The 15,955-nt window shown below is 47.0% G+C and overlaps 1 protein-coding gene across 11 annotated transcripts in view; it reads left to right on the top strand.

The window, feature by feature from the left end:
- LPIN1 (lipin 1) overlaps positions 1-15,955 on the top strand; it is a 105,044-nt gene that overhangs the window by 54,123 nt on the left and 34,966 nt on the right. For all 11 annotated transcript variants that reach the window (XM_054475699.1, XM_054475706.1, XM_054475700.1 and 8 more), the window contains 7 exons: positions 2,392-2,518; positions 5,091-5,397; positions 6,722-6,815; positions 7,771-7,961; positions 9,989-10,082; positions 11,293-11,362; positions 14,812-14,904. In XM_054475699.1, coding sequence (XP_054331674.1) covers positions 2,392-2,518; positions 5,091-5,397; positions 6,722-6,815; positions 7,771-7,961; positions 9,989-10,082; positions 11,293-11,362; positions 14,812-14,904 — 976 coding nt within the window. The remainder of the gene's footprint in view (positions 1-2,391; positions 2,519-5,090; positions 5,398-6,721; positions 6,816-7,770; positions 7,962-9,988; positions 10,083-11,292; positions 11,363-14,811; positions 14,905-15,955) is intronic.

The following is a 15,955-nucleotide window of genomic DNA, read 5'->3' as shown; positions in this document are numbered from 1 at the left end:
ACAGAGCACTTCGGAGTCATCTTTCTGATAAATCCCACTTGGCAGTGGGCCCCATTCCCGGGTCCTCTTTGGTCCGTCTGAATTCTCTCAGTGACGGTCGGCAGAAAGCACATCTGTATTTGTGCACAAGACCTTTGGAGAAGGGTTGCTGTGGCCTGAACGGGCAGCATTTATGGTGGTGGCCTGTTTGCTGTCGGGGAGGGGCTTGCCGCAGACTTTGGCGTAGGGCTGGGCTCCTTATGCATGAGTTACATGCCTGAGTGCCTCTATGGGTTTTGTGGCTCGTGGCTTTTATGAAGGGACCAGAATGTTAGGAACTCTGGAGTTGGGAATTGCTGCAGGAGAACCATGTTCCGCATTTCGTTCTTCTAGAGCAGAGGTTGGTAAACCACGACCCATGGGTCAAATCTGGTCCACCATCTGCCTCTGTCAGACTTTCCCGGGCATAGGCAGTTGGTTTACATACTGGCTGTGGCTGCTTTCACACCACCACAGGAGCGAGTAGTTGCAACAGACGTCGTAAAACCCATAAAGCCCAAGATATCTGCCACTGGGCTCTTTACAGAAAACGTTTGCTGACCCCTGCTCAGAGCAAGCTTTGTCTAAAGGACTTTATTTCATTTAGTGACAGTGAGATAATTTATTGCTGCAAAGAACTTATAGCCAAATATGTTCTATTTTGTCTGGTAAAACAGAATGGCAAGAGCTTTTTAGACAAATACTTTGAGGTTTGGGAATAGCACCGTTGAGGGTGAGAAGCTGGTTTCGATGGACTTACTCCATGATGATGCTGGAGAAAGAGTGGATTGAGGTCACACTTGTAGGTACCGAGGCCCCTCACTGGAGGCCACAGCCTGCGCTTTTCCTATTGCAGTGATACTGAACACGTGACTGTAGACACTTCAGTGGCACAAAAGCATTGTCTCATTGGAGAAGTCCAGTTGTGGAGCTGGAAGAGCAAGGAGGTTGAAAGGCCAGGAGCCTTTCCTACATGGATGTGTGGGGGCCCCACGTGCCTTCTCATAGGACTGCTCCCTAAAGGGCAGAAATGTGTGTCAGTTGGGAGCAGGGTGTCCCATTGCAGAAGCTCTCCTAGTGTGATGTCAGGAGCCTCCTCTCCCCAGGCAGGCGAAAGAGAGCGTGCAGGCTGTCCTGTGGCAGCACATCGTTAGAAGGGCTGGGAGTCAGGGGCACCAAGGGAGCAGGGACCACCCTCTGCTCCTGGGTGTGAGATGAGAGAGGTAGCACTTGGTCTGGCTGCTCTATGCAGCTTGATCAAAGAGATTCAGGATCAGTTTAGCCCACAGGGTCCCTGTTTGTTGGATACAAGTTATGTATCATCATGAACTCACCTTGTATTGACAGGAAAGTTATATTCAATTGGAGTTGAACTCTAGGTAAATGAGACCAGGAGCATCAGTCTCCGAAGAATAGATAAGGTCTGGGAAAGAAGATGGCAAGGGAAACTGAAAGCTTTATTTCCTGCTTTGTCTGAAAAACCCTGCCATCTTCCTCTACAGGAAATGATGTGGGAAAATAAGCAATAATTAACCATGTTATTATGCGGCAATAAATAATTACAAGAATTGCTGCTGTAAATAATATTTCTCTAAGTTGTTTAGAATACGGTGAGGATCTTGCGGATAAGTTAATGACTTTTGGATGGTTACTTTGGCTGGGCAGAAGTAAGACCTCGTTTGGGTCTTCAGAGTGAAAATTCCAGAAACATGGAGGTGGTCACTGAGCGAGCTTTAGCCAGTTGGTGAGTCCCTTGTGAAATATTCCTGGAAGACATAAGATCTTAGAAAATTTCAACTTGTAGGCTCCTGCCCAACGTTATCGAGTTTATTTGTGGCATCCAGCATCTTTGGTAAAATTGGCACATCATATAATTTCCCTGTTTCCGAGGCCAGTGCAGGTGATAAATATTTAAAATATGGACTCTAATGAGTGCCTACCCGAGCCAACCAAGACCCTTTTGCAGCCCTCTGACAGCAGAGGAACTTGATTTGGAAACAGATTGCAGGAGATGCGAGTGCAGAGTGGGGTGGGGAACGGTGGTCTTTTTGAGGTAAGAACAGACTATTTTTCCCTTTCTCTTTCCATCTCTTTCTTTTGTAAAACGTCCTTTTCTGGGCCACTTCTTTTTCTCCTCTCCCCCGCGGTGCACCAGGCGGCAGGGTGGGGCGGGCGACCCACGTGGAGCGCCTTTCGCGGGACACTCTTCCCTGCCCCCTGGTGGCCGGAGGAGGGATTTGTCATGAGGCTCCGCTCAGAGCGAACGTCAGCTGGGGATGCATTTTCTGGGCTATTTGAGCCATGGAGCTGGGCCCAAAACATTTACAAAAGTTTCTTTTCCCACCTTAATTTTCGCTTTGTGTTTTCCTTAAGTCCTTCTGGTTCCCGACCTTCAACACCTAAAAGTGATTCAGAATTGGTCAGCAAGTCCACGGACAGGACAGGGCAGAAGAACCCAGAGATGCTTTGGCTGTGGGGAGAGCTGCCACAGGCTGCTAAGGTGAGAGTCTCTTCAATTCTGCCACGGACCGAAGATTTCTAACTTAGCTTAAATTACATGGAATTAGTATCATAGCACAGCCAAGAAACACAGCTACCAGGAGCCAGAGGTAAACCAAAATATATTAAGGGTTAGCCTTGAATGTTGGAATTACTTTCTTCCACGTTACCAACGTTATAGAGAGGTCTCATTGCTTTTGTAGATTTTAAACCTATGGGATTCCTCTTAGGATTTACTTTTTTTTTTTGAGACAGAGTCTCACTCTGTCACCCAGGCTGGAGGGCAATGGCTCTATCTTGGCTCACTGCAACCTCTGCCTCCCAGGTTCAAGCGATTCTCCTGCTTCAGCCTCCCGAGTAGCTGGGATTACAGGCGCATGCCACCACGCCCCACTAATTTTTGTATTTTTAGTAGAGACGGGGTTTTACCATGTTGGCCAGGCTGGTCTTGAACTGCTGACCTCAAGTGACCCGCCTGCCTCCGCCTCCCGAAGTGCTGGGATTATAGGCGTGAGCTGCTGTGCCCAGCCAGGATCTACATTTTCTATCACAGCTAAATGCAAATTAAATTAAAGAAATATAACTTACACACAATCTTGCTGTCTTGAAACTGTAAACAAAAATAGCTTCCGGCTCTTGAGTCTGCTAGGTCAGTGATGACTGGAGCAAAGCCACAGGGAAAGAGATGTGGACTTTTGGCCCATTGAAAGAGAAGCTGAATTGTGAGAGCTGGAATCCACATGTTCTTGTGTCCCTCACACAGAGAGACATCTGGGAGAGCCCTGGGAGAGGGAGAGCCCTGGGAGAGCCCTGGGAAAGGCTAATAGAACAGAAATGAAAGATTTCAGCCTAATAGATAAACAAAGTCAGAAAACCTTAAGGTTTTGATTCATCAAGTAGTAAATATTTCTGGGCCCTCATTGTTGGTGGGACCCTGAATTTGACCCTGTGGAGATCTCCAAAATAAATAGAGAAGCAGCTGAGTGTAGTGGAGAGAATGAGGGCCTGGGAGGCAGCAGGTTATTCTGGGTTTGAGTCCTCACTGCACCGCTTGCTAGAAAGGTGACCTTGGGCAAATGAGTAGACTTCCCTGAACCTCAGTGTCTTCATCTGTAAAACTGTGAGAAAATGACAGAATTGTTGGGATGTTAGAAGGGCTAATGTAGGTATGTGAAGTATCTGGCACCTGTAGGCCCTCTGAATATTTGCATTCTTTCTCCTTGGCTGTGCCACATGCACGCTGACCCCCAGTTTTCGTATCTTGGAAATGCAGTGGGTTTGCATGTAGGCACATAATTGGTTCAGCAAATATGTTTCTAAAAACATGAAATGAACACAGTCTTTTCTTTCAAGAAATTTTATTTGGTATGCTAATGTATTATAAGCATCTTGAATTATGTTATTATATCACAAACTTTAAAAAATATTGTAAGGCCCTTAGAAGATGCTATATAGCCTCTTGCATCCCCAGTAAATGCTTGTAATATAAATGAATGAGTGAGTGAGTGAATGAATGACTATTGAAAACATCCCTTATAAAGAGTCAAGATGGGCAGCTTTTTGGAGAGTAGTCTGTTGAGGCCAAAGTTGTGGATCCATTTCCCTTCTAAATTATATTTAGATTTCATAGAAAATGCTGATTTCCCTGTCCACAGCTATGGTGCTGACCCAGCCAACTCTCTTTGCAAGTTTATGTCATTAGTTGCTGGAGAAACAGCATGGAAGTGCAAATCCATCACTTCTTCTGGCAAAATAGTTGTAACCACAGATTTTCTGTAGCATTGTTTTCGTTTGCAGTTGAAGCTGTTTGATCAGATAGAGAAGTGAATGCTTTCTCCCCTCTTTTTAGCCCATGAATTGCATTTTGGTTTTTGTTTGAATAAATCTTTTCTGTAACTGGAAATCCCTCTGGTGGTAGAATCAGAAATGCTAATTTCTCACTCATGTGAACCAACTATCACCAAATCTTTACTTATTCACTCATGTTTTGGGAATAAACTTTATTGAAATATGCATACAGAGAAATACACACATTGTAAATGTATAGCTCAATACATTTTCACAGCAGGAACAGATCTGTGCAACGTGCACCCAGACCGAGAAGCAGAGCATGACCAGCAGCGTGGAAACCCCCACTCTTTGCGGTCACTGCTCAGACTGACTCCTCTGCTCCCTGCAAGGGGAAACTTGATCTTAACAGCAGAGATTAGTTTTGCAAGATTCATTCATGTTGTTGGTGTAGCTGTAATTCATTTATTCTCATGGCCACTGAGAATCCCAGTGTGTGTGAATAGACTTGTAATCTAACAGCATTTAGGGTGCTCCTGCCTGTTGGCATTGCTAATCTCTCTTCTCTTTGGCAGCTGATGTTTTACAGGAAAGTTCATTTGCTTTGGACCTAATATTCTTGGTTTCTGGACTTTTTGGCAGTTATAGAAATCACCAGGTGATTGCTGAGGCTTAAAAGTTCTGCCTACTTTTGATTACTTGTTCTCCTTGGGTCACGCAGTTTTTCTGGTTGCCTCTGTGCTGACCTTCTCTCTCTCTCTGTCCCTCTCTCCTCTTTGCTCTAGTCTTCTTCTCCACACAAGATGAAAGAGTCCAGCCCATTGAGCAGTAGAAAAATTTGCGATAAAAGTCACTTTCAGGCCATTCACAGTGAATCTTCAGACACTTTTAGTGACCAATCGCCAATTGTGGTCGGGGGGGCACTTTTGGACCAGAACAAGCCTCAGACAGAAATGCAGTTTGTGAATGAAGAAGACCTGGAGACCTTAGGAGCAGCAGCGCCGCTCTTGCCCATGATCGAGGAGCTCAAACCCCCCTCTGCCAGTGTAGTCCAGACAGCAAACAAGACGGATTCTCCTTCCAGGAAAAAAGGTACCAAGGCTGGGGCTTCCCGGCTCTCTTTCTGTTCATAGTTTGTGCTCACTCTACACATGACAGGTCCTTTCCAAAGTTCCAAGGAAACTGAGGTAGAAACTGAACCGTGACAACGATCATGTTCAGTCTGAGCTCTTCGGCGGAATATATTAATTATCGGAATTTAGTCATAGGAAATCAGACATGAAGGAGGCCTTGAGGATCATGTAGCAAACTTCATTTTACACACTGAGGCTGCTTGCTGAGACCTGGGAGAGTTAAGTCCTTTTCAGCACACCATGGGACCCATAAGTGTGACTTTTATAAAGCTGATTATTAGGTTAATCCTGGCCACCTCTCTCCTTGCCCTGTGTTGTTTTCCATCCCCTTACCCACTGTAATTTCTGCATACCATTTATCACAATTTCAAATGATCATTATTTTATTGATTTATTTTTGCCTGACTCCCCCTTAGAGTATGTGCTGTCTGAGATCAAGAGTCTTTTGTATCTAACTTGCCTTTCTCTCCTCGGCACTTGGCATAGTGGTTGGCACACAGTGGGCGCTCTGCGTTGGTTTAATGCACTCCTGGCTGTGTGTCAGTATCAACGATGCCAGGCCTGATCTCCATCCACCCAGCAGCTTCGTGTGGTTTTCTAGAATTATATGGACCAATTACATCATTCTCTGCCAGAAGTAAAGAGGACATTTGAAGTCACCATGCCCAGTGTCTGAGAATGCACAGTGTGGGATGCTTTGCATCGGGGTATTGATGGAGAAGTGCCTAATGAAAGCTTTTATCGTTTCATAGTAAGTGTAATAATAATGGTAATAGCCTCAATGTGTTGAGTGCTCAGTACACTTCAGGCACTTTACGGAGGAGGAATGAGGCTCAGCAAGTTAACTAACTTGATCCAGGCCACACGATGGTGGATGACGGCCCTGGTTTATGGACCTTGGTGATCTACGGTCATGTTGTACTGCCCACCATTTTCCAATGGGAAAAACACAGTCTGTGGCCTCCAGCGAGGGGCCTCGGTACCTACAAGTGTGACCTGAATCCACTCTTTCTCCAGCATCATCATGGAATAAGTCCGTCGAAACTGGCTTCTCACCCTCAATGGTGCTGTGCCCAAACCTCAAAGTATTTGTCTAAAAAGCTCTTGCCATTCTGTTTTACCAGACAAAATAGAACACATTTGGAACTGTTGTGGTTCTTGAGCAGTTTGGGTACCTGGGAGCAAATCTGCACATAGTGTTTAAATGCTGTTTCTATAGATACAATACCATAAGTTCATTTCTAGAAGAGTGGTTTTCTGACTTGAGCCATTTGCCCTTTTAGATAAACGAAGCCGACATCTTGGTGCTGACGGCGTCTACCTGGATGACCTCACAGACATGGATCCTGAAGTGGCGGCCCTGTATTTTCCCAAAAAGTAAAATTCCTCTTAATTCCTCACATCATTTCCTATAATCTGAATATCATTCTGTGTGAGCCCAGTTTTCCCTTATGTTTGATTAGAAAGTGTGCAAGACAGCTGGGCGCGGTGGCTCACGCCTGTAATCCCAGCACTTTGGGAGGCGGAGGTTGGCGGATCACTTGAGGTCAGGAGTTCAAGACCACCCTGGCCAACATGGTGAATCCTTTTTCTACTGAAAATACAAAAATTGGCTGCATGTGCTGGCATGCACCTGTAATCCCAGCTACTCGGGAGGCTGAGGCAGGAGAATTGCTTGAACCCAGGAGGCGGAGGTTGCATTGAGCCGAGATCATGCCACCAGCCTGGCCCACAGAGTGAGACTCCATCTCAAAAAAAAAAAAAAAGCGTGTGAGAGAGAGGCAGTGGGAGCCTCCCACTGCCTTGTGAAATGCGCCTGCTCTCTGTGGACATAAGGGTGTGGGCACTGGGCGGCGTCCCCACCTCTGGACAGGGACGCAGCACCAGGCTGCCCTCCCTGCAAAGCCTGAGGTCATGTTGTCCACAGTAGTCATGGTCCACAGCCCGATAAGTGGCAGCTGTGCAGCCCTTTCTTCCCCCAGGAGGGTCTCCTGTGATCCTGGGGACCCACCCTCAGTCCCCTTGCGATCTAGGGCAGGGCTGGCGCCTGGAGGGGAAGGGCAGGGAACAGCGAGGACAGCTTGCTTCTTCTTCAGTATATTTTAGGGGGATACAGGGAGATGCAGCCGGCTGAGAAATAATGGTTTTCTCCCCTAAGCTAAGGCGTTTAATGTCTCTTTCCTTGTCGTGGTGCTTTAATAAACATCTGTGCTGAGATACAGCCGTCTGCGGCTCTGAGGGTGGCCGCGTGCCAGAGCATCACTGGATGGCGATGTAGGACCCTGGACTGGGACAGTCCTCAGCCGGTCTCTGCCGCTTTTCCTCCTTCCAGCGGAGATCCTTCCGGACTCGCAAAACATGCCAGCGACAACGGAGCCCGGTCAGCCAACCAGTCCCCGCAGTCGGTGGGCAGCTCGGGCGTGGACAGTGGCGTGGAGAGCACCTCGGACGGGCTGAGGGACCTCCCTTCCATCGCCATCTCCCTCTGCGGGGGCCTCAGCGACCACCGGGAGATCACGAAAGGTACCGCGGGCCTCGCGCGGGCGCCCTCTGGTGGCCGCCGGTCAGAAGGCGCAGAGGCTTAGACTTCTCCAAGGAGTGCGTGTCAAGGCAGCTTTTCCCTTGGCTGCGGTTAATGATAGCACAGATGATAGCACCGAACTCATAATCCCGATGTTTCCGGCTTGCAGTTAGTCGGCCTCAGAGTTCTGTGGGTCACACATGGCTCAGGCCATCGTTGTGTGTCTCTTGTGCCCCAGGCCAGCACTGCAGAGACGACCTCCAGAGGCCTGCAGGCTAGAGCGGGTGTCAGTCTAATTAAATTAGAGGGCGTCGGCAGCGGGAGAGAAGCGCGCCGGCGCCTTGGAACAGGGAGGTCTGAGTTTGTCAGAGGAGGTCTGGGAACTTTTCCCAGCTGGATTCAAAGGGCATTAATAGGGTGGGCTTAGGTGATTCATTCATAGCACCTGCCATATTCGTAGCAACGCCCTCCCAGGGCCTCCTGACAGTTCCGTGGCGGGGTGTGCCCAAGTCCCCCAGCGGGTGCGCCCAAGTCCCCCAGCGGGTGCAGTCAGCAGTTATCAGCTGGTGGACACGGGGACTAGACACAGTGGCCCTGCACCGCTCCCGTCCCCTCTCTCACCACTGCCTCTTTTCCATCCCCTCGTGGTATTTCTAGCAGGGAAGGGGCCGAGGCTGTGTACTTCTTCCCTCTACCTCTCAGGAGCCACCCCCATCTCCCCTTCCACCCAGGGCTGCCATGTGAGACTCCTGCTTCCATCCTGGTCCCTTCAAGGCTTTGGGAATTTTTTCTTGTGCAAAGATTGAGACCTTTTTGTTTTCACGCCGGTGCCAGCCAGTCCTTTGAGAGCGGAAACAAGATTGTGTGCTGGGTCCCGCCGGCTCCATTCATTCACTCAGTTTTCCTAGGGCCACACATTAATACCCAGCCTCACTGTGTTTCTGAAGTCATGGGGGCTCTCTGGACACTGGCGTGAGGAGGCCCCTGGGCGTTCCCTCCCTGATATACATGAGCTGGTGGGGGTGGGGTGGCAGCACTGACAAGGCTGGGCACCGTTATCTGAGTGTTATCTCATGGGGCCGGGATCTGCAGCTGTCCAGTCCTTATAGGTGAGGCCAGATCGTCACAGTCAGGAGACCCCAGGAGAGTCCCCGGAGGTCCTGATCAGGGCTCTGAGGGCGCATGTTGAAGCCAGTCAGGCTGGCATCAAGACCCAGGGACTCTTTTCCTGGACGGAGGAGATTCTCAGTGTCTGATGTCTGCTGGGTTTCGGTTCGGTTCAGGGTAAATAGGAGCTCCCAGGGAAGGAGTGGGCGTGGCTCTGGGCCCGGGAGATGGTCAGAACCGCGGTCAAGGCTTAAGGTACAGCCCAGCTGCCAGAGCCCATCAAAGAACTGAGGGTCCAGGGCTGAGGTCTGGGCCTCCTGACCCTGCCACCTTCTCCTCTGCTCTGATCCTGGTGGGGCTGCCCCACCACGATGAGAACAGTGCCCTGCCTGCTTCTGATTGTGGTGGAGGCAGCCCCATTTTTGAAAGGGCCCTATGCTTTCTATTTACGACCTTATCAGTCCCCATGACCACCCTAGGAAGCAGATGTGGTTATTATCCCCATGCTAGAGGAGGGAGCTGGGGCTGGGAGGTGAACCACTTGCCCAGGGTCACCCCAGTAATCATGACGTCTGCCGAGGGATCCTGGCTTCTGCGCCGTGCATAGCCATGACTCTGCCTGTGCAGATGCACATATGTGCTGTTTTCACCCCTACTCCCTGTGTGAACGTATGTGCCCCAACTAAGGTACACGTCCCCCAACATCCTCAGACTTGCCCTGGCCTCCCTGCATTGCTGCACAGACGCCGCCCTCCAGGTAAAATGGTGCGGCCTTTACAAATACATTTTATAGGATTGTCTGCACAGTTGGAATGCACAAACTCTCAGAAAACACTTGTGAGTGAGCAAATGAAAGGTAGGCCTAATTTTGAACTGAATTTTCTTTTTCTTTTTCCCTGATCCTCTGCAATTGCTGTCACAGATGCATTCCTGGAGCAAGCTGTGTCGTATCAACAGTTTGTGGACAACCCTGCTATTATCGATGACCCCAATCTCGTGGTAAAGATTGGGAGTAAGTAAGTACCTCTTGAAAGTCACTTTGGCAGTAGCATGATACTGTTTCTGTTTCATGTTTTCTAATAGACCTAGACATTAAGCCTTAGAAATATATAAAATAAAGACTTTTCTACGTTGCATTATTGCATTATCTTCACTGTGGTCGGAGTTCCATGCCAATAGAATTGGCAGTATAGCTGATAGGTTCAGATAGCCCTCAGTCTTGTGAGTTTTCATTTCTTTTCTTTTTTTTTTTTTTGAGACAAGGTGTAGCTCTGTCTCCCAGGCTGGAGTGCAGTGGTGCAGTTGTAGCTCACTGTAGCCTTGAACTTGTGGGCTTAAGAGATCTTCCCACCTTGGCCTCCCAAAGTGCTGGGATTTCAGGTGTGAGCCACTACACCCAGCTCGATGTTCTTATTGAATGTGAATAGTCACACTCTGCAGTACATGGGTATATCAGAGTAGCCTACATCTCTACCCTTTTGAAAAACTTCATTATTGGCTGGGTGCGGTGGCTCATGCCTGTAATCCCAGTACTTTGGGAGGCCGAGGCGGACGGATCACGATGTCAGGAGATCGAGACCATCCTGGCTAACACGGTGAAACCCCGTCTCTACTAAAAATACAAAAAATTAGCCGGGCGTGGTGGTGGGTGCCTGTAGTCCCAGCTACTCAGGAGGCTGAGGCAGGAGAATGGCGTGAACCTGGGAGGCGGAAGTTGCAGTGAGCCAAGATAGCGCCACTGCACTCCAGCCTGGGTGAAAGAGCGAGACACCGTCTCAAAAAAAAAAAAAAAAAAAAAAGAAAAACTTCATTATCTGAGGGCAAGGGATGTACAGGTATTTTTGCAGACTGTTAGCAAGCTTTTCTCCCTTAAGCCATGAATGTTTTACACCTGGTTGCCTTTTCCTTGACACGCGGCAAGAAATACCCCAAGCACGTTGTGGTTTGGTGCAGCAGCTGTACAGTGGGATTTGGGCTGCTGGCATGTCCAACTGTCTGCCCTGCTGGCACGGCTGCTGCTGGGCCCTCACTGGCTGCTGGGGTGAGGTGGAGGGGAGCCTCTGCCTGGGGGTGATATGGGGGGAGGGCTGGGGGCTAGCAAGAGTATTGAGCTCCTTAAGGACCTCGCTGGAGTCCCGAGCTTTCCTTGACTACTTTATATGACATTGGAAAGGTTTTCAGTCTGAGCCTCGGTTTTTTGACATCTATTTCATTGTTTTCTGTTAGATATTATAACTGGACAACAGCAGCACCCCTCCTCCTGGCAATGCAGGCCTTCCAGAAACCTTTGCCAAAGGTGAGCTTTAACATGAAAAAGAAAAGGGGACGCTAGAAATGATGGGTAGCTTCATCTGGGGTGGTTGGAATTTCACTTTTATTTTGGAAACCACAGAGTTAATTCCACTGTGCTCTTCTGAAGTTCATGAGTGTACAGGCCAGGAGTTTCAGATCTCTCTCTTGTACCTTGCACATGGTTCCCCCTCCTCCTTATCAAGGCAAAACCTCCCAGTCATGGTCGAGCGGACCAAAGATTCCTTTCTCAATATCTGCCGTGCAAGGGGTACAGGTGGAGGCTGAGCAGACAGGTGCCAGGACCTCAGAGCCCAGTGAGGACAAAGGGAGATGAGTGTCACCCTGGAAGGGTGGAGCAGGCATCAGGGTCAGGCGCAGGTGCCCTGTGTCAAGTGTCAAGTGTCAGTGTCAAGTGCTGCTCAGCCAGGAAGCCAGCCCCATGCCTGATTCTCTGAGGCCACAGCCAGTACAGGGCCTGGACAGCTCCCAGTCTACAGGGGAGAGTAGGTAAGCAGCCGTAGGGAGGAGTTAGGAGGGCAGCCACGCCACCTGCCAGTCTGCAGTGTTCTCATCTTACCCCAAACAATTCACTAGACAGTCAGCCTGGAGTTGTTAATTTTTTCAATGATAGATCTTCCTGCTAGATTATACGTTCTTTGCTGCAGAGACTGCCTTAGGCTTGTTTGTATCCTTTGTGTGCTTAGCAAGCTTTTGTATGGCTTAGGATGTTGCAGTCGGTCAGCCAGTTCTAACACTTGAGATTCTTGAAGGTCTAATCGGACTTTGTTGAGTCTAGGCTTGCTCCTTCCTGGGTTTGTGTATGTGTGTGTGTGTGCCTGTGCCTGTGTGTCAGTGTGTGTGCATGTGCATGTATGCATACATGCATGTGTGTGCATTTGCATGCGTACATGTGCACATGTATGTGTGTGCATGTGGGTATGTGTGCATGCTTGTGCAGGTATGTTCCTTATGTGTGTGCGTGTGTGGATGTGTATGTGTATATGTGTGGATGTGCACGTGTGTGTGCGTGTGCATGTGTGTGTGCATGTATGTGTGGATGTGTACATGTGTGCAGGTGTGTGTGGATGTGTGGATGTGCACGTGTGTGTGTGTGCATATGTTGTGTTTTGAGGACTGCAATCTCATCCTGGGTGGTGCTTTATCTGTGAGTATCTTTGTGGACTGGACTGAGGGCATGTTCCCTAGAGTGGTTTTTATTTTGTCCCTGCCATGGTATCCATGGCCTGGGACACATTTTTATGTCCCCGTTCTCAACACTTACAAATCCGTAAGAAAAAAGGCCATTGCAATAGGAATATAGCTAAAGGATTTATTTATTCACTGAAAAAGAAATCCACATGGGCTCTGAAACTTAAAAGAAATTAGTCCTTGTGATATGCATGCTAAATCTTTCTACAAGTCAGTAACTTTTGACTCTATATATGGCATTTCTCTAATATAGAAATTATTTTTAAATGTAGAATTTGCCCATCTTATCTTTTATGGCTGTTGGGTTTTGTATCACACATAAAATGGCCCTGCTTCCCCATTTCCAAAACTTGTGAAGATAGGCCCTATATTTTCTTTTTGTGCTTTCTTGTATATTGGGCATAGTTTTACAAGCTTTGGAAATTTCGAAAGATCTTAAAATCTTTCATCCATCTAGATTTTATTTTGAGTGTAATGAGAGAGGTATTAGGAAGCAAACCAGTTTTTTTCCTCAGGAAGTTATTGAATTGGTGAAGATGCTTTTTGTTTTAGGAAACAGAATGACTAAAAGTGGCTTAAGTAATGATCTCATATGATGAGGATCTTAGAGACTGGCAGTTTCAGGCTGGATGAATTTGGGTTAGCTTCTTTGGGATTTTCTCAGCTTTTCCTTGATGGTCACAAGATGACTGCCGTGCACATCGTCTGCTCAGACCGCCACATCTGAAACGGGAGGGTGGGGGCAGCTCTCTCATAGTTCAAAACTTGGTCACAAGAACCTCTAAAGCAGTTCTGGGCAAAGCAATGAAATGACCGTGAATGGCTTCGACCATTGAGGTGCATCCTCTGGAGTTGAGCCAGCCTTCTCCGCACGCATTGCAGCCTGGTTCTTGAACAGAGTTTCAGATCTGTCAGCAAGAAAGTGGAGGCGGATGAGCTGCTCACAGGGTCTGACATGGCTACTGAATTATCCCAGGACCGTGTATTAACTAACCCTATCCTCCACTCAGAGGCAGCTACAACTTCACCCTCTGTTACATGTCTCTGTGAGTTTAGATTTATTTCTGGACTTTGTTTTCTGTTCCTGTGATATGTGTCCTTGTATACCAACACTGCATTCTTTTAGTTACCATGTGTTTTGGTATATTTTAATACCCAGTAGTGCTTGTTCTACTTACTACTCTTCTGCCTGAGAATTTTCTGGGCTTTTTTTTTTGTTTTTCAAATGAACATTAGAATCAGTTTGTGAAGGACTGAAAATACTCCTGTTTGTTTTTTTCCTTTCTTTGGCTTGCTTTCTTTTTTTTTTTAAATTGTGGTTTTGTTACATTTATGAGTGGATTTAGGGGAAATAGGGTCATTGACAGCTTTGTCAATTGTCCTATTTATGAACTGGATGTGAGTGGTTTGCATTTCGGTGCAGTTGGGTTTTCTTTTGTGTCAGATAGGGATCTTTTAAGCTACATAGTAAATTACTTATTTGTCTGCTTCCCTGCACCCTGTTAGACTGAATCTTTCAGCTTAAATCTTTCTTTCATTACTAGCTGAGGTGTTAGCTACTTGAAAGTTCTGTAAACTGAGGAAGGGACATTACATAACTTTTACCTTGGTCCTGGAATTAACCTCAAGATAGATAGATATTTTGTTCTTTGGAAAAATGTAGAAAATTATCAATTCATATTTAATCTCCCCATTAAACCCATTTACCTAAAAGTATGAATTTTCTTTTTAATACTGGAGATTTTAAATCAAATGCACCTATTAATGTAAATGTTTAGAAATTTACACTTAGTAAAAATCCTATGCATTTTACCTTTTGTTGAAAACTGTTTTATCCTCTACCCCATATTAATCATTTCATATTTTATTTGATAATCATCATATTGAGAGTAATAATATCTTAACCAGTTAGCCACTTTAATTTGAAAACTTCCAGTCTTACTAATCACTAATGATTTCTAATGCTTTCTTTTTTTGTTGTTGTTGTTGTGTTGTATTTTATTTGTTGTTTGTTTATTCCTTTAACATCTTCTTAAGTCTTCATGCTTAAGTTACCTTCATGTAATTTTGGACGCCATTAGGTTTTGCTTCTCTAAAATTTTTAACGCACAAATAGTATGTTGTGTTTTCTCTGATTTTTTTTTTAAATCTTACTTTAATTTGCATGTATGTTTCTTTTGGTTTGAATGTGCTAAGTTGATCTTTTTTTGTTCCATTATTTATGTTACCATCCATTTAAAACAGGCCACTGTGGAATCTATCATGAGGGATAAAATGCCCAAAAAGGGAGGAAGATGGTGGTTTTCATGGAGGGGAAGAAACACCACAATCAAGGAGGTAAGCCCAGAAGACAAAGCAGTGCTCACACTTAGCAAGTTTTGGTTTTGTGTAGTGAGATTGGTTTTCATGTACTTACATCAGAGAAATGAACGTAGGCCCTAGTGCTGAGTTTCCATGAGCCAGCTCTGCCATGAAGTAGGGCGAGTGCTCGCGGAATGTGGGGAAGGTGGGGAGGAAGGTCAGGAGCCAGCAGCACAGGCATCACCTCCTGGCTCTGTAACCGTTGGGAGACTGTGGTCCAGTCACTCCCTCATGGTAAGATTTCGTCATCTATAAAAGAAGGGATTCAGCCTGGGAATTCAGTTTCTTAAGAAATTAAATATCTTCCTTCTGCTTGTGGAGACAATTTTTCTTTTTCTTTTTCTTTTTCTCCCCTCCCCTCCTTTCTTTTTTGGAGACGGGCTCGCTCAGTCACCCAGGCTGGAGTGCGGTGGTGCAATCTCAGCTCCCTGCAACCTCTGCCTCTCGAGCTCAAGCAATCCTCCCATCTCAGCCTCTAGAATAGCTGGGATTACAGGCATGCACCACCACGCACAGCTAAGTTTTGTATTTTTAGTGGAGACGGGGTTTCGCCATGTTGCCCAGGCTGGTCTCAAACTCCTGGGCTCAAGCGATCTGCCTGCCCAGGCCTCCGAAAGTGTTGGCATTACAGGCATGAGCCACCACGCCCAGCCTGTGAGGACAATTTTAATGAGGCATACTCACAGCAGTTGACTAATTCTCTGAGTCCTTTCACTGAAATGGCATGTCTAAAGGTCCATGGCTTTGGCTTTCATCTCCATGAGTGCCTGTGATTTCTTTCAGATCTTCGTTGCCCTCTCCTCCCATTTCTTGAAGCACTTGCTTTGCTTGGCTCCCAGGCCCGGCCCCTGTGTCCACCTGGACCTCCTCCTCCCAGCAGGCTGCTCCTGCTCTGGCTTAGTCACCTCTAGGAGGGTCCTCAAAGCTCACGTTAGGCCACCTTTTCTCCTTTTACTTCTTACTTTTCCCTTCTGCCCATGCGATGACTCCATTTTTGTCTCCAAACCAGACATTCTTTTCTATTCCA

Source organism: Pongo pygmaeus, chromosome 12 (assembly GCF_028885625.2).
Source record: "Pongo pygmaeus isolate AG05252 chromosome 12, NHGRI_mPonPyg2-v2.0_pri, whole genome shotgun sequence".
Lineage (NCBI taxonomy): Eukaryota > Metazoa > Chordata > Mammalia > Primates > Hominidae > Pongo > Pongo pygmaeus.
This window is presented reverse-complemented; position numbering and strand designations above follow the sequence as displayed.